A 23405-nucleotide genomic window follows, 5' to 3' on the forward strand; every position below is an offset into this window, starting at 1 on the left:
AGGGTGATGAAATGTCCTTAGGAGATTGTGCAATGTGGTGAGCTCTGCTGCTAGATGGTAGTGGGTTAATCCTATTATGTCCTGAAGGGGTCATGTCTTAATCCCATCATCCTGGAGCTGAAGGTCTTTTGTTTTGTAGATAGCGTGGCCCAGTCTTTTTTAATGGGCACAAAATATCTGTTGGGGGGAGGGAGCTGAGGCTCTGAGTTTCTGTCTCCCTTAAGATTTTTATTTCTCTTTTAGGGGAAATAGTTTATCCTGCCTTTTAAAAATATTTCTCAAAATATTGCATTCTTCTAGGAGGAGGGTGGGTGCTAACTTTCTACAGAACCATGACTAAAAAAGTTGTAATATTGGACACAAGTCACTTAACAACTACCATGCTTAAAATGATAGAAATTCTAGTATCAATTATGCTTGAAGGTCAAGGACTACATGCAGTGTTTTGTTTTCCCCTTCATTTTGAGCAACCAGTACTCTAAAATTTATTCTGAGTGAAATGAATTTTCTTCTGGATGGAACCCCAATTTGGTTCTCTCCAATGACAGCTGCCAGCCCTCTGTCCTAGTTAATTTTCTCTTTCCCTAATGTTAAGTTCTCAGTGCTGAGAACCGCTTTCAGAGGCTGATGCAGAGGAATCGTGAAGAGGTTTTGCTAACCCTTTGTTCTGATATCGGAGCACTTTCTCTGACCTTGGAATGAAAGATTTATTCTTGTTCCAAGGACCCTACATCTGCAGCCTGAATAGCCTTAATATACATTATTGCTGAAGAATATTATTCAACATAATTTGAGCAACCAGCAGGCAGTATATGGCAATGGCCCATTTTTGAAATGAGATGCCAGCTAATTTTGTTTAATTTATATGTGCTAAATTTAACTAGATTTCCTTTCATCCAAGGAGACTAAACTAAATGCATTAAGAGGAGAACGTGTTACCAATTTTCTCTATATCATTTCTTCCTTTCCAATTTAATATATTTGTTTATAATGCAAGTGACAGTTGTCCAAAGTTTTCTGTTGTTGTTACATAAATCCTTTAGCCAGTTTATTTTTCTCAGCCAATCTTTAAGTAGTTTTTTTTAAAGATCAAAAATACTTAAAGAAAATTGATGCCTTTACATTTAATATACCCATAGAGAAATGGAACTTTAAGCAGTGATAACATTAACCTCTATATAGGTATTATGGCTGAGAAGTTTCCCAGGTTACAAATATGGATAGAAAAATCCTATCCAGTTGCATCTTTTCTAAAGAAGGTTGGACTGTGTTTACCCAGAACATTGGTGGCAGTGCCCTGGTTTGCAGCTCCTGACTCTCTCCACACATGAAATGCATGAACAATCATTCTTCTAAGCACCAGTAACTTTAAATAGAGCAGATAAGCATGGCTGTCCAAGCATAGAAGGATTTGCCCCCCATCCCTCCAAAAAAGCAGTGTTAAAAAGTTTTATTCCCTGATGAAAACCTAGGGAAAGTCTATTTGAGAATACAAAGCTAAACCTTATACAAGTAATCATTGTCTTACAACAGTTTGTTTAGTGACTATGTGAAGTTACGACAGCACTGAAAAAAATGACTTAGACTGTTTTTTCATACTTACGACAGTTGTAACATCGCCATGGTCTCGTGATCAAAATCCAGACGCTTGCCAAATGACTCAGATTTATGACAATTGCCCTGGGATCATGTGATCCCTTTTTGCAACCTTCTGACCAGCAAAGTCAATGGGGAAGCCAGATTCGTTTAACAACCATGTTACTACTATAACAACTGCAATGGCAACTATGGGAACATAGGGTGTAAAATGGGATAAAATTCACTGAACTGCCTTGCTTAGCAACATTCATTTTGGGCTCAGTTGTGGTTCTAAGTCAAAAACTACCTATAGTAAGGGCAGAGGTTTTGGTAGAACTCAATTGTTTTCCAATTTTGTCTACTATTTTATGGATTTTGCACTGCTTTTCTATTTACTGAATATCCAGAAAAAGGTTGTTGATAACACATTCCATCCTCTACTTCTGGATTACGCAAGCACTGGCTATTCTCCATATCCTTCTAATCAAATATTGATAATCTATTAAACTTATTTCCATAATTGCTTTTAATAACCAGGAATGACAAGAGACAAACATACCAGGGCTTGTCTCATGTTATGATGTATTTTTTTTCCATATCCAAAGGCAGTATGATTAACAGATGATATGCAAAAACAGTATGGCTAGCTGATGTATCATACAGTCCATTTCTAGAGCATGCTTCTCCCTGGGGTTTAAGAAAATAATGAAGGGACAGCATTCCTATATGATAAAAATTAGGAAAAAGTCCCTTTTCATCCTCTAGATCAGGGGTCCTCAACCCTGAGTCATAGACTGGTACCATGTCCTGTTAGGAACTGGGCTGCACAGCTGGAGGTGAATCGCAGGTGAATGATCAAAACAGAAACCATCCCCTCCCAATCTATGACAACATTGTCTTCCATGAACCTGTTCCGGGCTGTCAAAAACGTTGGGAACTACTGCTCTAGATAACCTAGCAGAACAGCCCAAAGGAACTTCTTCTTCTTCTAATGTTTCCCTAGATGCATTGTTAGCAGTATACTGTACTATCATGATTCTCATCATTTCCCATGGCTAGGGAGCAATAGTCTTCCAAATCAAAATATAACATATGTGTCAAGTTTGAAAGCCCGCTTTTTGCTATTGCAATTATTATTATTCTCAGCTTGCCAACGAAATATGAGAGGAAGGAAGGGGGAGATAGAATTTAGGTTTCAGAGATCAAGATGCAAAGCGTGAGAAACAAGGACTTTTTGCCAGTTGCTTATTAGAGCCAGAAATACTTTCTCACAACAATACCAGGTGACTCAATTGTTGAATCCTGAGTAAGTCCTTGGACTTACGAATGACAGTTCGGCAACAGCCAGGCGCACCTTAGCCAATCAGGCGCGACCTGCAAGTTGCCAGGCTGTCATACACGTAGCTATTGGTTCTCCTGTCTGACAGCTCTATATAAAAAGCTGTCAGACAGAGGAAGGGTGCCGGTCTACTCCTGTTGCTTGTTCTTGCCTGTAATAAACGTGTTATACTTACGGTTACCTCAGACACCTCCCGCCTGGTTCTTTCCGAGGATCTAACACTGGCGACAAGCTGGTGGGATACCAGGCTCTGAGTACGACCTACAGGGCAAGCAACAATTTTTTTTTAGATGCCTTTTGATCGGACAATCTTCCGTGCCTCGCTTCACCTCAGCCGCTACTCGCCATGGCCGGAATGCCCGCTTTCGCTCCTTTCGGAGCGGCTGGCAAATCCTGGGCCACCTTTTTGGAGCGGTTCGAGTGTTTCTTAATTGCTAACAATCGTCAGGGATACTCGCAAGCCAGAAAGTGTGGGTTCTTTTTGACCGCCTGCAGACCCAAAATGTTCACGACGACCCGCTCCTTCGCGGCCCCTCGGGCTGTCTATGATCTGTCATGGGACGAACTGATGGAGGGGCTCCAAGCCCATTACGCCCCAACGCCGTCCAAAATTACGTGCCAGTTTGCATACCACCAGTGCGTTCAGAAGCCACTGGCGGTATGCAAACTGACTCAGTAAATCAGTTCCTCCAGGCCTTACGAGTCGCCGCTGCTCAGTGTGATTTCCCTGACCTGGAGGACAATTTGACTGAGCAGTTCGTCTGTGGTCTTAAGGACCTTTTTCTCAGACGGCGTCTTCTCGGCAAGACCAACATCACGCTCACATTCGCCATTGATGAGGCAAGGGCCGCAGAGCTCGCGGAGCTGTCCACCGTAGAGATGACCTGCTACCTGCCTCCCATACCCGCTTTGGTCACCGAGCCTGCCTTGCCTGCCCTACCGGCTCCTGTCTTTCTGCCTCCGCCACCTTCTTTGCATATCACCAACCTCATTGATGAACTGGTTCCCCTGCCGGACCAGTTCTACGAGGCCCAGGTCGATCGACTGAGGGCCATCCTTTGGTGACCTCAGCCACAACAGCCTTCTCTAGTTCGTGCTCCTGCTGCTGCCACCGCCTGTCTCGGCTGCGGAGGCTCTCATGCCCAGGCAGCCTGCCCTTTCAAGACGGCGCAGGTCTGCCAGGCCAACTTGCCACCTCTGCCTCAAGCCGACCAGCCTCCAGTCTATGGTCCCCCAGCACCTTCCAAGAACCAACCGGCCAGATGCCTGCCAGCCCGCCGCGACGATTGCTACGCCCTGGTGGATGATGTCCCTGCCACCCCTGCAGTGTCGGTCCACCTTGCCTCGGCGGGTACGCAGAAGATTTCCATCAAAGATTCTATTGAAGGTTCCCCCTGCCTAATGGAGGTCGGCTCGGGCTCCTCCCGGTCACTCCTCTCCTGGGCCACCTTCATCAGACTGTGCCCGCGAGTCTCCAAGTCCCAGCTATCTCCCTCGGACACTTTGTTAAAGGACTACCAGGGGACTAACATTCTGACCCTGGGCTGTTATGGGGTGCGGGTTCAGTACGGGGGCAATTGTGCTGTTCTCCCTGATCTAGTTGTTCAAAAGCCCCTCCCCTCTATTTTAGGCCTTGACTGGTTCACCCCTCTGGGCTTATCCCTGACTGGGGTGCATGCTGTGGCGGACACGCCCCCTGACGTGGCGGCTGTCCTTCAGGACTACGCCGACATTTTCAATGGGGAACTTGGGCAGTATAAGGGCACCCCTATCTCCCTTAACTTGGACCCCCAGGTTGCCCCCATCCAGCTGAAGGCCCGCAGGGTGCCTTTTGCCTTGAGGCCTAAGGTTGACGCTGAACTCGATAAGCTGTTGGCGCAGGGCGTCCTGGACCCCGTCGACCATTCACGCTGGGAGACCCCAATAGTGATCCCCGTGAAGGCCGATGGGTCCATCAGGATCTGCGCCAACTACAAGTCGATAATCAACCTTGGCCTCCAGGCAAACCCCTATCCAGTCCCTGTCATGCAGCACTTGCTCCACTCCTTGGGGCAGGGCTGCATTTTCTCCAAAATGGGTATGGCGCAGGCCTACCAGCAGCTCCCGGTGGATGACGATGCGGCGGCTGCCCAGACCATCATCACCCACCGAGGGGCTTTCCGCTGTCGCCGCCTCCAATTCGGCGTTTCCGTTGCCCCGGGGATCTTCCAGAGCCTCATGGAGTGCTTGCTCCATGGGCTCCCCGGCATTGTCCCTTACTTCGATGACATCCTGATCGCTGCAAACAGCCGCTCAGGACTCATCGAAATTCTCCGGAAGGTCCTCGACCGTTTTAGGGCCGCGGGTCTCAAATTGAAGCGCAGCAAGTGCTCCTTTGCTGTGCCCCAAGTGGAGTTCCTGGGCTTCTTGATTGATGCTCAGGGAATTCACCCCACCCCCTCCAAAATTTTGGTCATCAGGAACGCTCCCACTCCTACCTCCAAGGTGCAGTTGCAAGTGTTCCTCGGCCTTTTAAACTTTTACGCGCCATTTCTTCCTCACAAGGCTTCACTAGCCGAGCCGCTGCATCAGTTGCTCGACCAATCCGCAGCCTGGCAATGGGGCAGCCGTGAAGCGCATGCATTAGCGGCTGTCAAATCCCTGCTAATGTCAGAGGCAGTCTTAGTCCAGTATAGTGACAAGATGCCCGTGACTTTGGCATGTGACGCCTTCCCCGTGGGTTTGGGGGCAGTCCTGAGCCATGTCCGGCCCAATGGCTCGGAGGCCCCCATAGCTTTTTACTCCCGGACACTTTCCTCGGCTGAGAGGAACTACAGCCAGATTGACAAGGAGGCTCTGGCTGCGGTGTCCGGGGTTAAAAAGTTCCACTATTACTTTTACGGTCGGCACTTTACGCTCTACACTGACCACAAGCCTCTCCTTGGGCTTCTGGCTGGTGATAAGCCGACCCCTCCCATCCTGTCCCCCAGGATGACCTGCTGGACGGAGTTCCTAGCTGCGTATTCCTACGCGCTGTGCTACCGTCCGGGCAAGCCCCTAGGGCATGCTGATGCCCTTAGCCACTGCCCTCTTCCCTGTTCTGACCCCCAGCCGGTCCCCTGCCTTTCCATCCTCTCCATCGCTGAGCTGGACCTTCCCTTGACAGCCTCTGATGTGGCCGCCCACTCGCACGCTGACCCTGTCCTTTCCCAGATCATGGCATGGGTCCTGAGGGGCTGGCCTACAGGGGGCGTCCCTCCAGACTGCCGCCCTTTTAAAACGCGTCAGATAGAGCTGTCACTCCACTGCGGTTGCCTTCTCTGGGGCGACCGCATGGTCATCCCTTCGGCCCTCCACCACCAGGTCCTCCAGCGGCTCCATGCCGATCACCCCGGGGTCGCGCGCATGAAGGCGCTCGCCCGGAGCTACATATGGTGGCCCTGCCTTGACGCTGACATTGAGGCCTGGGTCGGCAGATGTGACCCGTGCCAGGTGTCCCACCCATCTCCCCCCTCCTCCTCCTCCCGGGAGTGGGAGATGCCCCGCGAGCCCTGGTCCCACCTTCACCTTGACTTTGCGGGTCCCTTTCACGGCCAGGTATTCCTAGTGGCTGTGGATGCCTTCTCGTGCTGGGTGGAGCTAGTCCTCATGTGCTCCACCACAGCGGAGAGTACAGTGTGGGCTCTGCGACGTTTGTTCGCTACCCATGGGTTGCCGGACACAGTGGTGTCCGACAACGGCCCGCAATTCACATCTGCAGTCTTTCAGTCCTACCTGACCACCCAAGGAATCCGCCATGCCCCAGTCGCCCCTTACCATCTGGCCAGCAATGGCCGGGCGGAGAGGGCGGTCCGATCGACCAAGGAGGCTTTGGGCCTCATGGACCGTGGCGACTGGCAGGCAAGGGTGGATGCTTACCTACTGGCTGCTGATGGGTCGTCACCTGCGGACCACCCTGGATAGACTACACCCCCTCTATTCAGGACTTCAGCCTGGCAACCTGGGGCATCCCTCCCGTTCCTTCTCTTCCGGGGACTTGGTCTGGGCACGTAATTACTCTGGGTGCCTGCCACCGTCACCGAGGTAACCAGACCCATCTCCTACAGGGTCCACCTATCTGATGGCAGCGAGTGGTGGCGCCACCTGGATCAACTAAGGCGCTGCCACCCCCCGGAGGTTCCAGTTCAACCCGACACACAGAGGCCGGCCACCGACGCCTTGCAGCCGACCCCAGACCCGCAACAGTTTGATCGCATTGCGCCTCCGCTGGCCTTCCCAGATTCAGATCATCCTGCCCAGGCCGCCGGGTCGCTTCCGCCCCCGGACCAGCCTCCTGCAGCCTCTCAATCCGGCCCCGCTTTTCCCTCTTCCGCCCAGTTAGGCCTACCGTTCACAGGCCTTGCCCACCCCCTGGCCGCCTACCGGCCTGTTCAAAATCCACCGCCACTCCCAGCCGCACCCCCTCCGCCCGGCCTACCTCCTCCTTGGGTGCCGCCTCCTCCACTAGGCTGCAGCGGTGACGTCACCTGGAGCTCCACTCCCCGCAGGGAGGAGCTCTCACGGGGACGTCCTTACCCTCCAGCGCCCCCTCTCCAACTGCGGCATTCTGGGCGTGTCCGCCATCCCCCCTCCTACCTGCGCAACTACACATGCGCCATTACTGACGCATGCACCCTCGCTGGGGGAGAAGGAGTGTTGAATCCCGAGTAAGTCCTTGGACTTACGAATGACAGCTCGGCAACAGCCAGGCGCACCTTAGCCAATCAGGCGCGACCTGCAAGTTGCCGGGCTGTCATACGTGTGGCTATTGGTTCTCCTGTCTTCTAACTCTATATAAAAAGCTGTCAGACAGAGGAAGGGTGCCGGTCTACTCCTGTTGTTTGTTCTTGCCTGTAATAAACCTGTTATACTTACGGTTACCTCAGACGCCTCCCGCCTGGTTCTTTCCGAGGATCTAACATCAATTACACAATGTAACCTATTCTAATTGAAGAGGGGCAGAACATGAGGGCAAAACCAGATCTGGCTATTTCCCACATAAGCCCACATAGTCAATGTGGGCTTATGTGGGAAACAGCCAGATCTGGTTGGTGTCAAAATGATGTACTCAATAAAATTTTGCATTAAGAGATTGGATTGCCTTGGCCATTCTTACTTTGGTTGGATTCGTCAGTCAGAATCTTGACAATATGAACTCATTGGGAGACTTTGGGTCAGTCACTCTTTGTCTCTCTCTCTCAACCCAATCTATTTTTCAGGGTTGTTGCCATGATATCTCATGAAGAGGAGGAGGAGGAAGAGAAAGGAGCATATACCACCCTGGGCTCCCAATTGAATATATCTAGCAAGCAAACAATGCTTCCCATTGTAACTCTTTTTTCAGTGCAAGTACATCATTTGACAATCATACAAAAGCATAATTGAACTCAGAATTACAGTAAATTTCAGATAATGGATAAAATCAGGCCTGCTAATCAGTGAGACTATTGAATTTGTTAGCGAATGAATCTTGACCAATATTGTGTCCTGTTCGTGTCTCAGATGTGGTACTTTCTGCATTGAGTGAAAGATAAGGCTCAAGGAAATGAGATTTTGGAGTACAATCTTTATTTTACTGGGAATTAAGCTATCATATTCAATAGAAGAAAAGCCACAATGATTATGTCACTTAGTAGAGATGGCTGCTGCCAAAATTGCATTGCCTGATGTAGTGCTGAAAGTTGCCGAGTTGAAGAGTGTTTTTAAGCCATTATTCTTGATGTAAGTCTTCCTAGAGAGGTACAACAAGATGATAATGAGAGATGTAAGATCATATTTGGATTCTTTCAATAAATAAGTATTAGTTGTCTGCAATTATCTTCAGCAGTTGAGTTTGAGAAGCCCTTATATTCTAGGTTGGGGTGGGCACATATGCCCATAAATAGGTTGTATTTTCATAGGACCCTAAACTTAATCTGAAAAGCTCTTTGTTAGTTATTTGTTCAGGTTTTTGTTAAGATATATGCTTCTTGACAGCCTATTGCTTCAAAGAGAGAGAAACGAATGTCAGAAATCCAGTGTGAGAGAAAATCAAGTGTACTTGCAAGGAGAAAAGGGAAGCTGTCAGAGTTTGCTGCATAAAAATCAAATCCAGAAAGCACACATAGATAACTGATTCAGCTGGATTCATTAACTTATTTATATACATAAGAATAGATGAATAGATGTACAATACCAACAGATGGCTCTTCCAAGTAAACACAAGGCAGGAGAGTTACAGACAAACATAAACAGTTAGTTTCATATCAGCAGACGAGCCCAGGCAGACTGCAAGTTTACTTCTCAGAGCAGCAGATTGCTTAAGTTTTTGTTTCAATCCACTGCACAGACTCAGATCTGTTTAAACTCTCATTGGCTGACTTAGTTGCTATGCCTATTCATTGGCTGACCTTGTTCCCATGTCTCTCCCAGTCATGAATATTTTAACAGAAGTATCAGAGAAAGAATATGAACTTTCAATCTTTTTCAAGTCTGGCCCAAGCCAATGCCTGTTGCAGCTCCCTTTATCCCTAGAACAGTGTTTCTCAACCGTAACAACATTAAGATGTGTACACTTCAACTTCCATAATTCCCCAGGCAGCATTTTGGGATTTGAAATCCACATATCTTAAAATTGGTGGCCATACCTTTGTTGAGATTGTGTGGTGGAGTAGGTAGAAAAAATGACTTTCAGTTCTATGTAGCAAATGTCAAATTATTGTGCTTTATCTGCTTGCTTTGCTTTTTCACACATTACCGTAGCTTAACATTACATGGTTTAAACTTGGCTTTTTTATTGCTTGCTCTCTTCCCCCTATAAGGCAACATCTGCTTTGAGTTTAAATGTAGACATAAATAGGTATGCCATGGAAATCCTCATTATGTTGACTGAAAGTGTTGTGAATTACATTCAACACATTTAGAAGGTATTATGTGTGACAGCTGTCCTATATCATTGAACATAAGGATTTAGACTTGCTAAATCGAATAATACAATCTGAAATCAATTTTCTCTGTATTTTTCACTTATTCTTAGATGTTCAGTTATTTATTTACAATAACTTCCATGCTTCTTCAATTGGGCTGATTCTTAATGATTTGTAAAAAACCCAAATTCTGCAAAGAAACACCAAGCATCACCATAAACAAATTTCCAACAATCCCATCTATTACTCTTATAAAGATGCTCAGAAGTATTTTGGGAACAGCCAGGTCATATAAATGCCACTCCTAAATGTCACTTTACAACATTGTAATACAACATTGGACACTCATATAGTACTGGTGTTTTATGGCAGCAACAAATTTAATTTGCTAATAAATAGGCAGCCTCATTTTGCACCATTAAAATTTCTAGATGGTTTGTCAAGGCCAGGTAGAATGAGTTGCAACAATCTAGTAATTTCACCAGTTCCAGCTAATACTAATGTATTAGCTAAAGCTGGGCAAAGCTTTTCTTGTCCATGCCTTCCATCTGCTCTTCTAGCAAGGTCTATGACTCCAAAATTATCCCAATGGAAGGTTAGCTCCATCCAGACTGAAACTTGAAACTGTCTTGGAATTGGCTGGCATCTAGATAAACTCTTAACTGCTTGCTAAATTGTCGATGTGGCCTGTTGTTGATCCTTTAGGTCCAGCCTTAAAGTTCGATTACTCTAAAATGTCCCTCTGGGTTGGAATCTGTGGATGCAATAAGGACAGAGATATATTGGTGCCTGGCCAACTTTACTAACATGGTGCTAGTCATAATTGTTTTTTTGTTTGTTTACCTCATACCATCAAAATCTCTCCTGTTATACAATCTCCAGAAATCCTCAATATATTATGGAGCATTGGCAAACAGGAAGACACTACTCAAGTCCAATTGTATCAATATTCAGTATTCCAGTGGTTGAGTAGATATCTGATAAAACTGCTTATTAGCCTTGCAAGGTAGTCCAGACTATAAGGATAGCTACAGTAGATTCCTAGCTCTTTCTTTATTGTAAAGTTGCATTAACAGGATTTTGCAAGTCTGAAAGGATTCCTCTTTTCCTTCAGTTTTTCGGGCCTGAAAACTAGGAAGTGTCCCTTCCAAGATGTTTTTACCATCTCTCTTCTTTGGACTCATTTATCAGACCATTGTCTAGGCCAGTGATGTCTAAACTTTTCTGGACCGAGTGCCCAAAGCACAAGCACACAAATGTGTGCATGCAAACCCTCCAAATGCAATGAATGTGTGGCCCCCATGCATGTGCCCTGGCCCCTGCACATGTACCCTGCCCTCATGCATGCACCCCACCCCTATGCATGCACAGCAGAGATCCGAAGACCAGCTGGACGGCGGGAGGCAAGCACACATGTGCGACAGAGCTGAACTAGGGTGACGGCTCATGTGCCTCAGAGAGAGCTCTGTGTGCCACCTGTGACACACATGCCATAGGTTCACCATCACAGGTCTAGGCTATGGCTCTTCCTCCAATACCCCAATGTCATTCCCATAGACCATTATGTTACTCTAGAAATCATTAGGAAACTCTCCACATGCCTGCTTGCTTGTTTGTTTCCCACCTTTATTATTTTTATAAACAATGTATCCAACACACCTTCCTCTTCCTCTATTCCCCTAAACAACAACCCTATGAGGTGAGTTGGGCTGAGAAAGAGAGTGACTGGCCCAAGATCAGCCAGCTAGCTTTCATTGCTAAGGCAAAACTAGAACTTACAGTCTTTTTCTTTCTAGCTTGAAGCCTTAAGCACTAGACCAAACCGGCTCTTTTGAAAGTTCATTAGATTCCTCTGTAAGCCCTTCAAAGTAGGCCAGATCAAGAAGGACTATTGGGACTCTACTGTTAACAGAATCTTGAAGCCTGACAGAGACTCAGATTCCCTCTGTCCTTTCTTATATCCTACAGAATCAAGAGTATTATTTTAAGTCTCTTTTTTTATCTTGGTACTTTCCTAGTTTTGTTTACAGCCTCTGAATTAAAAGGCCTTGCACTCCCTTCTCCAAAGTTATCTTTGCTTCCCTCTGCATCACATTGCCACTGTGTGATGTTTCACAATGTTTTCTCCTTCATAGAGCTGGGGTGGGCATGGCCTGCATGTGACGTATTCAGTCTGCAGGCTGCCAGTTTGACACCCCTACTCTACATCACCAGATGCTTTGGTAGACCATCCTATTTGATTCATCCTCCCTGAAGGACAACTCCATGACAAAGTGCCAATAGAAATGCCCCCCACAACAAATTACATCTTATCTGTTTCAATGTGAACATCAGATCTAATATGTTGCCCCATATTTGCATTGGGCCCATTAGGACTTAGAGAGGTCCATGAGAGTCATGGTAGCCATGAATTTTTGAATTGCCTCTGATCCAGTGGTGGGATTTAGCCAGTTTGCACCACTTCAGGAGAACCTGTTTTTAACTTTCTGAGCAGTTTGATGAACTGGTTGTTGGAAGAAATCATTAAGGAAGAGAACCGCTTGTTAAATTATTTGAATCCCACCACTGCTCTGATCCCAACCCCAGCAACTGCAGATTGAATTTGTCCAGCATCAACATCCTTTTGTGGTTTTTGTTTGTTTGCCAGTAGTTTACTTATTCAATGTGGTAATTAATTATTGTAATTGTAGGGTTTCTTATTATTGTTTTAAAGGAAAAGTAGAGAAGAAATATCAAAAATATACTTTGTGATAAACTGGACTAGATGAAAAGTAACACAATGTTTTGAAGGTGAAATGGTTTTACCCCAAAATCTGTCAATACAAGTTCATTCTTCATCCAAGAGGGTCCCATTAAAATCTCACTCCAAGTAATGCAATTTTGAAATTGTTCACCCTTGATTGGAAAGTAGCTCATCTTTGAAACAAATGTCATAATTACAGAAGTGAAGTGAAATAAAGTTTAACGGAAAAAGTCAATTCAGATTATCTGATAAAGTGAGAACATTCTCATTTTATCAGAGAACCTGAATGGCCTATTTCCAATAAACCAGAGCAGTTCATTCCAGTGTGGAATGTTTCCATTGTGAGTTTAAGATAGGATGTTTCCAGATCATGTTTCAGCCTCAAAATGTTTTGCACAACTCTAGTGAATTCTATATTTTATCTTTCTTCTATTGGATCGAAAGTGGAAAATGAATGTGATATAACTGTGTTTTCTTTTCAGATTTGCTTTGGTTTTTCCCAAATGTTATCATTGTTTCCATGGTTCACTTTGAAGTTGTCTAGATAACAACAGTCTCATTTAAATTAAAATAAAGCTCACTGGATGTAATGGTTTGAAAAAGCAGGGGTAATTAGATTGCATTACCCCCGGTTATAATACATCTGATATATTTATATGCTACAAGTTTTCAATTAATCCAGATGGTGCATTTAAGCATTACAGAGTCAACTTTTCTTTAGATCAGGCAATGTAACAATTTCCCTAATATACTTATAAGATATGAACGCCTTAATATTTCAACACTACACAGAAATCAATCTGCTGGACTAGATTTTTGCTTTCTTGCGATAGGCTATATTGTGGCAGATTCAAGATAGAACTGGTAGAATACTTCTTAGATGTATTTTATCTGGAGCAGAGACTCTGTTATAGATAGGAGTATTAAATGGGGAAAATTGTCCTCGTTTAGAAGTACATTGAGTGTTAATGTGTATTTTATGTGTTGGATATTGGGATTCATAGGCAAGTCCTTGTGCATTAACAATGTTGTGCATTAAGAGAAATGAAAATGAAAGGATGCCCTCCAATGGGAAAAAAAATCAAATGTGAAGGATTTCTTAGACTAAAAAATAATTTTATAAGAATAGCAGAGAAGAAGTCCAGAGATGATGTTCATGATTCATGAATGAGCCCTGATGACTCAGTGGTTAGAATGCAATATTGCAGGCAAACACTGCCCACAACCAGGAGTTTGATCCTGATGAGACTCAAGGTTGTCTCAGCCTTCTATCCTTCTGAGGATCCAGATTGTTGGGGGCAATATGCTGCCTCTGTAAACCAATTAGAGAGGGCTGTAAAGCACTATGAAGCAGTATATAAGTCTAAGTGCTATTGCTATTCATCAATCATTAGATGTCATCATTCATCTTAAGGGTTTGGTGTTAAAACCACAATTCTATACATTTAACTATATCTTCTTACTGTCTCTGCAGGAGATGCCAAGCTTCGCTTTGGCAATAGACATACTTCAGTCACCTTGGGCAGCCTCCTAGATGACCAACACTGGCACTCGGTTCTCATTGAACGATTCAATAAGCAAGTAAATTTCACAGTGGACAAGCACATGCAACATTTCCGGACGAAGGGAGATTCTGATGATTTGAATATCGATTATGAGGTGTGTTGGGCATTTTATGATAATAAAAGCATTCATTGAGACTGCAGAGAACTAGATATAATGGTCTATTTGGCTTTATGACCAATGGAAATATTTATATTGTCTTCAATAACATTCTTATAAAGTTCAGGAATTAATATGTTTTTATTTTACCATTTTAAAAGTGGGGAAAAAAATTACAATTTATGTACTGAAACCATAAACAGAAGCCATAACATAGATTAAAGCAAACTTTGAGATTTATAGCAGGAATGGAAAAACTTTGATGACTGCAGGTTACTCAAAACAGAGGATAAATTGAAGGAACAAAGACCAAGAATGAAAAGTGGGGTGACCATGTAATGTGTGGATAGGGCTTAGTTTTTATTATTATATTATTAGTATGGGTTTTTGTACAGTCAACTGGATATTTAGATTGGATTAATAATTTTTATTTATGTGTTGAGTCCTTCCAAGGACCTGGGAGAAGCAATTGATGTTTAATGGTATTAAAGATGTTGTCACAGGACATAGGTTCTTCCAAGTAAAGCTGCCTTTTGCAATTGACATGTGATTTTTGTCAATGCCACTGGTGTTCAAGTGATGCTCCAGATGTTTGGGGATTTCACCCAAGGCTCCTATTACTATGAGTCTTTGTTTCTTTATTTTCAATCTCGTGTATTTGCAATGAGTATTTTCAGTTTTTGTGTATTTTTCTCACATTTTTCTAATGTTTAGTATCTTTTTTTTTAAAAAAATAACAGCTTTATTGAACCAACTTTAGTTCTTTATTATATATTTATAACTTCATTCCGTTTCTATGCCATCAAATTCCTTTTTACTCATAGTGGCATATTTTGTATGTTTCCCACTTAAAATAGCGAGAACCCTTTAGTTTTCAACATGAACATGACCAAACCTCATTTGCATAAAATATTTGTTGGGTCATTAAAAAAGATCCATGGGACCCTGAGGACACAGATTGTCCTATTCTGCCTAAAGGCAAGGTTGCAAATTATTAAAAATGAAAAGGGCTTTGGTTCTGCAACTCCCTGCATCAAGTTGGCTGAGGTTTTGGACAGTATAACTTAGCTTCAAATGAGAGGTCTCAGATTCCCTTATTCTGCCCTAAAAATTACAATTATTATTCTAATCACTCTATTAAATAAGCAGCAAGTGGCATGTTATAAATAACTATGTTGTAACTGTTAAATTTCAGTGTAAGTGAAAAGAATAGTGCAACTAGGGAAAAGCCATATAAAAGTGTTTTAGTTAAATAAATGAAAATAAAAACTGAAAGAATATGGCCAAATGTACGTGGGGATGTCATGGATATGGGGAATTCGGCAAACAGAAGTCCACACATTTAAGTTACTGAGATTGAGAAATGCTCATGAAGCTGGTAGAGGTGGGGTTCTTTCTGATACTTTTTATCTCATTTATGCATTTGTTTCTCTAACTAGTCATTACATGATAACATGGTTCCAGAGGGGGAACTTGTTTTCCTTAACTTCATCTTTGACTTTTCCACATTTTCTCCAAACTGACCACTTACCGGTACTATAATTATATTATTTGTCCTCCTGTGTTTCTATTGAAGATTCTTAATCATCTGGGAAGTCATGGTTGTCCCAAAGGTGCCTTTTCAGAAGGCAATTGGTCTTGGCTTTTTTCTTGAAGATTTTTCATTTATCCAGAGCTGAAGAAGCTTTTTGAATGAGAAGCAAAACATCTTCAAGGAAAAACAAAGTCCAGTTGCCTTCTGAAAAGGCACCTTTAGTCTTCCTATGCTCCTTGCCTCTTATGTGACTATGGAGGTATATACAAAGGGAATAGCATGCTTGCATTTAGCTTTGAATGTCAAGGATGGAATACAGTAGGCAAGCGTACAGCATGCAGTAGGCATACAGTAGGCATTTCTGTGGCAGAAAATTGGAAATCTAAAATAACTTCTTAACTTCTTAATTAAGAAGTTATTAACTTCTTAATAACTTCTTAAAACTCTACTTGTCCAAGTGTGTGGGCTAACTAATTCAAGTATTTAAAAATGAAATGAAAAATTTCTCTGGCACTGACACTGCATGTACACCTACTTGAATATCCTAGAACGTAGACCCCAATTTAAATGTGCATTGGATCTTATCCTTGGGCTTAGAAGGCCATCCTTGTCTATTGATGCTTAAGAAGTCTCACATGGGTATTTTAATTAGCTTGGAGGAAGATATTTATACCATAGAAATAATAGGTTTCTCTTCACTGAAGCAAAGAGGTAAATGTAATTTGCCTCCACAAAACAAAGTTGCTTTGCCTTGAACTGTTTGGGGACATCAAACACTGGCTGTTGATGACTTCAAAGCTTTGCAACTTCATTGCAATAGTCAAGCCTGGTGTCATTGGAACAGTATGCATTGAAGCTGCCCAGCATGGAAGAATTTTGATGTGCTCTGAAAGGTCTCTGACTTTGGCACATACTGCAAGTAGTCCCACAATTCCCATAAAACCTAACTAGAAACACTTTGGCCAACAGTGCATCTCAAAGTCTTCTCCTGCAAGGTGAATTCTAGGTGGGGGGCTAAGAGGAGTTGCAAAGCAGAGCAATACCCTTCAGATCAAAAGAAATGTGTTGCTGTGTTAAACAGAATGAAGGTGATTCTTCAAAAGAAAGGAAGCATCACTTCAGGGATTTCTACAGCCTTTCTCTCATACCTTTAAATTTTCAGAGTAGCGAAATCAATGGGAGAAGAGAAGAATATTTGGTTATGTCTGCTGAGTTAATGAGCTATCAGTCATATAATGCATTCGTGTTAGGACATTAATGTTCTGATCTAGTCCCAAAGTGATTTGGGATGAAACTGAGTTGAGACAGTCCTGGAAGGAGATTTTTTTATGAGGATAATAGTAATATGTCAGAGAATGGAATAGAAAGGAATGCTGCAAATGTTAGTCTGCAAGTAAAAATGATGAAAGGGAAGGCATAAATGCTATGAGAATGTTGAATTTTGTGAGGCTTCAGGGGAAGATGATATCTGCTTCAGAAATGTTAAAATATGGATGAAGTTTGCTTGTGGAATGGCTCTGTGACTTATTTAATGTGTGTCTGAAGTCAGATGTTGGAGAGCAATTGTTCCCATTGGAAGGAGGACTCAAGCAGGGAATTAGTCTGGACTCCTTATGTAAACTCAAAAGGATGATGTCTGACTCACCTGAATGCTTTTGAGCCTCATCTAGTTTCTTTCACAGTTGAAAATTACCAGTCTGGGGACATTCCTGTAGACTAGGCATAAAACAATAAAGTGGCTAGTCTGAAAGTCTACATGTGTGGGTGGGACTGGTTGTTCATGCCTCACAGCAGCATCTCTGCCTAGCAATAAGAAGAATGCCATTATTGTTCCATTGTACAAAGGAAAGATTGCATGCATGAATATACAAACTGCAGGGGATAGTTTTAGATTGTTGAGTGTACTTAGGCAGATATTTGGCAGAATTCTGATTGAAATATTAGAAGAGGTGTCAGTGAACAAAATTCGGGAGAATACACACATAGAATGTGGATTAGAGTTTTTCTCTTCAGCAAAACTGGATCACTGTGAGAAAAAAAGTTTATTGCATGACTTGGAGAAAATAATAAAATTGAAAATACTTGAATTATGGATTGTTTTGTGAATATGAAAATGGAGGTTGATTGTGAAATATGACAAAGGTGTATAAAGTTATAAGATTTTCCATGAATGTTATTCATGGACTTCATGATGTAACAAGGAGTGTTGATCTGAATATAAATACAATAAAGACAATGGCAGTTGTGCTTGATGGGAAAACAAAGCAAACAGGTCAAAATGTACATAAAAGGGGGGGGGAACCTACCATGAATGGTTGTTTGTTTGTGTAAAATATTTACTAAATATTTTACACAATAAATATATTTTACTAAATATAAAGATGGTTGAAGAATGTTTTAGATATGTAAAGACAGGGAGAAAGAAAGCGGGTAGTGTGTGATCTTTTAAAGGACTGAATATCAAAAGAAGTGAAAATGATTGAATATTAATGAATGTTTCCGCTCGCTTAGTTACATGGAAATGAGGCTGGGCATGTCAAACTGAATGCAGTGGCAATGGGTAAAGTAAGCAAACATAGAGTTAAGAATGAATAGCTGGGTCTTACCTTAATACTCTTTCAAAAGGTCCTGAATTCATGGTTTTGGCAGTAGACTTGGGACCCCAGGTGATACAGAAGAGATTTGTCTGAATTTTGTCATTGGTTGGGTTGGTGGGTAAGGGTTTGTTAGATTTTGTAATTGTGGTTTTACTCCTGTAAGCAGACTGGAGTCAGTTGGTCAGGCATATAAATGTTTTAAATAAATAAATAATGCAGTGATACAGAGTAGAAATAGGTTGACTGATTCCCCATCACACTGATATTACATACAACTAATATTCTCATGCAGCTGTACTAGTTGTACTGGACTATAGCTAGTAACTCCCCCAGCCATTGCAATAATATGTTGGCTAGAGTATGATAGAATGTGACACATCACAGCTGAACCAGCAGTCCTCTCCTCCAGGCAATTGGCCTGTCTCCATGTGCTGGCAGTGCACAATCACAGATTACTTTATCAGTTATGCATTAGTTTTTGTTTTCTAGGCTTCCCAACTGCTGTAAAGAAGGATGAGACAGTGGCAACTTCTAATTCCTGGTGTTTTAGTAGAGAAAGGGCAAGCAACTTGTCCCCTTTCTACCCTTCTGTGGATATAGTTGAAAACTGAAGCAGCCAAAGATGGAGGGCTTTCAGAGGCTTCTTCAGATCACCATTTTGATTGTGGTGGAAGAAAGACAATTAATTCACTAGGAAGGACACCAAACAACATGGAAGGAGTTAGTAGACCAGGATATTTGCTGAATAAAACAAGCCTGCCAAAGGCTAAAATTATTGTCCTATTGAGGTTAATTACCTTGGTTAATTAGCAGCTCTTTTGAACCTGTGTAACACATTGTCTGGCCCATCCCCATGACCCAGTTAAATATGTCTTATGATCACTTCTTTAGAAGCCTAGATTAAGAAAGGCTATAATAAAACAACACTTGTCAACTGTAACAATTTAATTATAGGACTTAATAGAAAATATAGAAATCCCACAATTACCTTTGGTCAATTTATGTTTAATGATTACCTACTTTAAATCAGAGACTTAAATGGGCCCACTGTACCCCATAGTACTATTGTCTATTGAAAGCTTATTTTAGTATTTTTTAAGGGATTAAAGGTGAAGCTACGGAAAATAAAGGGATTAGTTAGGTAATTAAAAATATAATTGATCACCAAAGGAAGTGGTTTTTTTCTCCAATAATGCAGTAGCATAAATGATATTGACTGTACAGTTTTAATTTCATTTTTTGTAAGTCCAGACTGGAGGACAAAATAAGAAAGAGCAAAGGTAGCAAGTAATAATGAGTTCCAGAATGAGAATGGATCTTTAAATCTTATTCATCCTGCCAGTAATTTGGAATCTAAAATTATATTGCTAAAGAAAAAATCTATTAGTACTGCCATGCTATTTAGAAGAAAGTTTTGATGCTTCTTTTCCATATGAAATTGGAATTAATGTCGATTTCAGATGATTTCAGCTTTTGACCCTGAAACTACTTTAGCCAACCAAATGGTTAACCTATGGTGAAAGAAAAGTAGACAGAATAAAATGGAATTATTAATTTGCTCTTTATGGATTGTCCTTTCGCTAGGCATTTCTTTCATTAACACCTAGAAAGTGATCTTTGGTCAAAATCATACAGCTATTGGAGGATTAAAATTTGAATTTGTCCTTGTCTCAAAGCTCAGTTTTGGAGGAATCCCAGTCCCAGGAAAACCAGGAACCTTCCTGAAGAAAAATTTCCATGGTTGTATTGAGAACCTATATTACAACGGAGTCAATATCATTGACCTAGCCAAAAGACGGAAACCACAGATCCACACAGTGGTAAGAACTTAAAGCACCTTTTTTTTTTAGGGCGAGTTTGACTTTTTGTTTTCCTGAAATTGTTCTTGTTGACAAATTTCCTCAACCTGTGAAGCAAGTTTCTTAGGTAAGAAAATTTCTTTCTTTCTTTCTTTCTTTCTTTCTTTCTTTCTTTCTTTCTTTCTTTCTTTATTTATTTATTTATTTATTTATTTATTTATTTCAAAAAGCCCTGTACAGGCTAAACAGTGAGTTAATCCCCACCACCACAAGAATGCATTTGAAAGTTTCAGCAATCTGGATTTAAGTATGCCTTTTGAAGGAAGTTTAAAAGAGCTGGCAGCTGAAGGAAATAAATAAGAGAATTACTATTTTTACTGGCAGTGCATTAAATATAAAAAAAGTGAAATGCTGAAGCACGTTTTGAAAATGTGTATTCAGTTTTTGTTTGCTAGCCCAGGCCCACATCCTATGGAATTGGGGGCATCTGCAGAAAATTCAAGATGGTGATTGTGATTATGAAATCAAAGCCTTGCTCCATGTGTCATCAAGTACACAACTGAAAGGCTCAAGTTCTCCAGTAAACCAAAAAGAGCCAGTAGGCCATCTACAACTTATAATTGCAGGGCAATTTTCTGATCAACTATGTAGGACAAACAGGCAGAAGACAAGCAGAGTGCATTTGTGAACACCAAACAGCAGTCAAAGAACATAATGAAAATTCCTTAATCTCATAAGACATAAACAGATTCAACCACAATTTCTCTTGGGAAACTATTAACATCTTAGGCCAAGCCAAATCAAAATAATAGGGGAATTCCTGAAAGCTGGGCATTCAGACAAATTAACCATCAACAGATACATAGTGATACAGTAAATCATGTTTAAACATCATTCAAAAGAGAAATTAAATTAAAAACGTAGAAGGAAACAAAAAACATAGAATAATTCCCTCTAGCAGCTCACATTCAGATATACAGGGATCAATACCAGAGAAACAATCAATACACTGATCAAGGAAGAAAAAGCACACCCGCCAAAATTAGCAGGACAAGTTAATATATATAAACAGGCAGCTAATCAGCACTTAAACCTTTACTTACTCACATTAATGGCATTACTAGTTGGGCAATAAAATGTCTACAAGCAAACAACCAAGTTCAGATAGCACCAGGATCTCCACAGTCCAACTTTACTACAGATTTCTCTTTCATTGAAACTGTTCACTGTTACTCATACTTTACCATCAAGATGTTTCCCCTTATATTTAAATGAAATGTAGATAGTTATAAGCAAGATCCATTATTTCTGGTCCTAGTTTTTATGATCATGGAAAATGTTCTTGGTCATCTTTCCTGTAGCTTCCCTATATGTACCTGAACATCACTATCATGTCTCCTTTTCTCCTTGCTGATGATTTTGGTTGTTGCTTATCCTTCTTCTCCCTCCTTGTTTTGCATATACTAGAAAAACCTTTTTTAAAACATCATTTTAGCAGCAAATACAAAACACATTTCCTGCAGTAATAATTAGTTATACTGTTATGATTCATGCTTCTATGATTCTGGTTTGTCGATGTCTCAAAAATGCACCCTTCAAAACTGAAGAAAAACATCCGATGAGACACAAAGCCGAGACTGTACAGAATTGTTTTCTGAGGTGATGAAAACACATGCAAAATTAAAAACACATATGTAGGAAGGGCAAGAGTATTCTGACTATCATAAATAGTGCTTTGCTTCTTATTCTCAACCTTCAGTATTTCTTATCCTCAGCCTCCAGTGCTGTCACCTATCATGATGTTGAAAGCATAATGGTCCCACTCTATGATTTCTATTGAAGCAAAAGTCTGCACTGTATAGGTAAAGGTAAAGGTTCCCCTGCACATGTGTGTTAGTAGTTTCTGGCTCTAGGGGTGGTGCTCATCTCTGTTTCCAAGCCAAAGAGCCAGTGCTATCCAAGGACGTCTCCGTGGTCATGTGGCAGGCATGACTAAACGCCGAAGGCGCACAGAGTGCTGTTACCATCTCACCAAAGTGGCCCCTATTTTTTCTACTTGCATTTTAATGTGCTTTTTAACTGCTAGGTTGGCAGAAGCTGGGCAAGTAATGGGAGCTCACTCCATTACATGGTGTTAAGTCTATCCCCGTTAGGAGACTAGAGTTGTGCAGCAGAAGTTAGTAACGAATAAGCCGGTGAGTAGTCACTTACAACCATCGAAGGTAAAACAAGGAATAGCTTCACTTGCGTAATAAAAATAGGATAAATAGTCTCCAAAACAGACTATAAGCAGTCTTGAAGTATATAAACAGTCTATTTACAATACGTTGAAGTTACAGTTGCTCAACTCACAATTCACCTTGTAGACAGGTAACTAACATACAGACTAGCCACCGTTCAATACACGGTCTTCTCTCCCAATACTAAGCACATACAGTAACAGTCAGTAACTATCAGGAACAACAGTAGAACCAGTAGAATCAGTAAAACTCAGGAAACATCAGGAGCATCAGGGAGAACTCCGTACTAGATCCTACTTCCTTATATGGCTGCTTAAAGCAATAGCATCCAATTACCGCTCTCTTACATTTAAAGTAACAGATACATTTGTTACAATCATGGTTTATATACATTATCAAGCCAAGACTAGGATTACATCCCTAACACATGGCACAAGGGATTTGAACAACTGAACTGGCGACCTTCTGATCAACAAGCTCAGCATCTTAGCCACTGAGCCACCACGTCCCTGTATACATGGAGCCCCCACTGCATTGTATACATGGAGGCATTTTTAACCACCTGGAATAGAAGGCTATTTTCTACCATTTCTATACTCATTTTAGGTGAAACAAAGCTTTCACTTCTTCCTTTCTCTTTTTTCTTGCAATAAACATTTTAGAAAAGAAGAATAAATGAAATGTCCATCAGTGTATTGGATGGGCTGTGTTAAGCTATCACTCCCAATCTGTTTGTCCAAAAGATTCCCCATTTATTATAATGTTCTCTATATCATATTGTTGATCAGGGCAGAAAAAAACATGTGGACTTTGAAAAATAACATCCTATATCAAAGTCTGAAATTTCTGATACACACACAACACTATTTTTGCATGTTCTCATAAGCTCCAGGTCCAACCACTTCAATAAATATATAAACCATGTATTCAATCTTTCCAAATCGCATGCATCAAGAAATGATGGACTGAAACTAGATGGCTAGCGATGGG

General features: G+C 41.8%; 1 protein-coding gene across 1 annotated transcript in view; it reads left to right on the forward strand.

The window, feature by feature from the left end:
• The window catches only part of CNTNAP5 (contactin associated protein family member 5), a 582534-nt gene that overhangs the window by 270081 nt on the left and 289048 nt on the right, over positions 1 to 23405 (forward strand). The window contains exons 6-7 of the mRNA XM_087712206.1: positions 14058 to 14242; positions 20053 to 20196. Coding sequence (XP_087568332.1) covers positions 14058 to 14242; positions 20053 to 20196 — 329 coding nt within the window. The remainder of the gene's footprint in view (positions 1 to 14057; positions 14243 to 20052; positions 20197 to 23405) is intronic.

Source organism: Thamnophis sirtalis, unplaced genomic scaffold (assembly GCF_051295495.1).
Source record: "Thamnophis sirtalis isolate CommonGarterSnake01/CBP01778 unplaced genomic scaffold, rThaSir2_p1.2 scaffold_1, whole genome shotgun sequence".
NCBI lineage: Eukaryota > Metazoa > Chordata > Lepidosauria > Squamata > Natricidae > Thamnophis > Thamnophis sirtalis.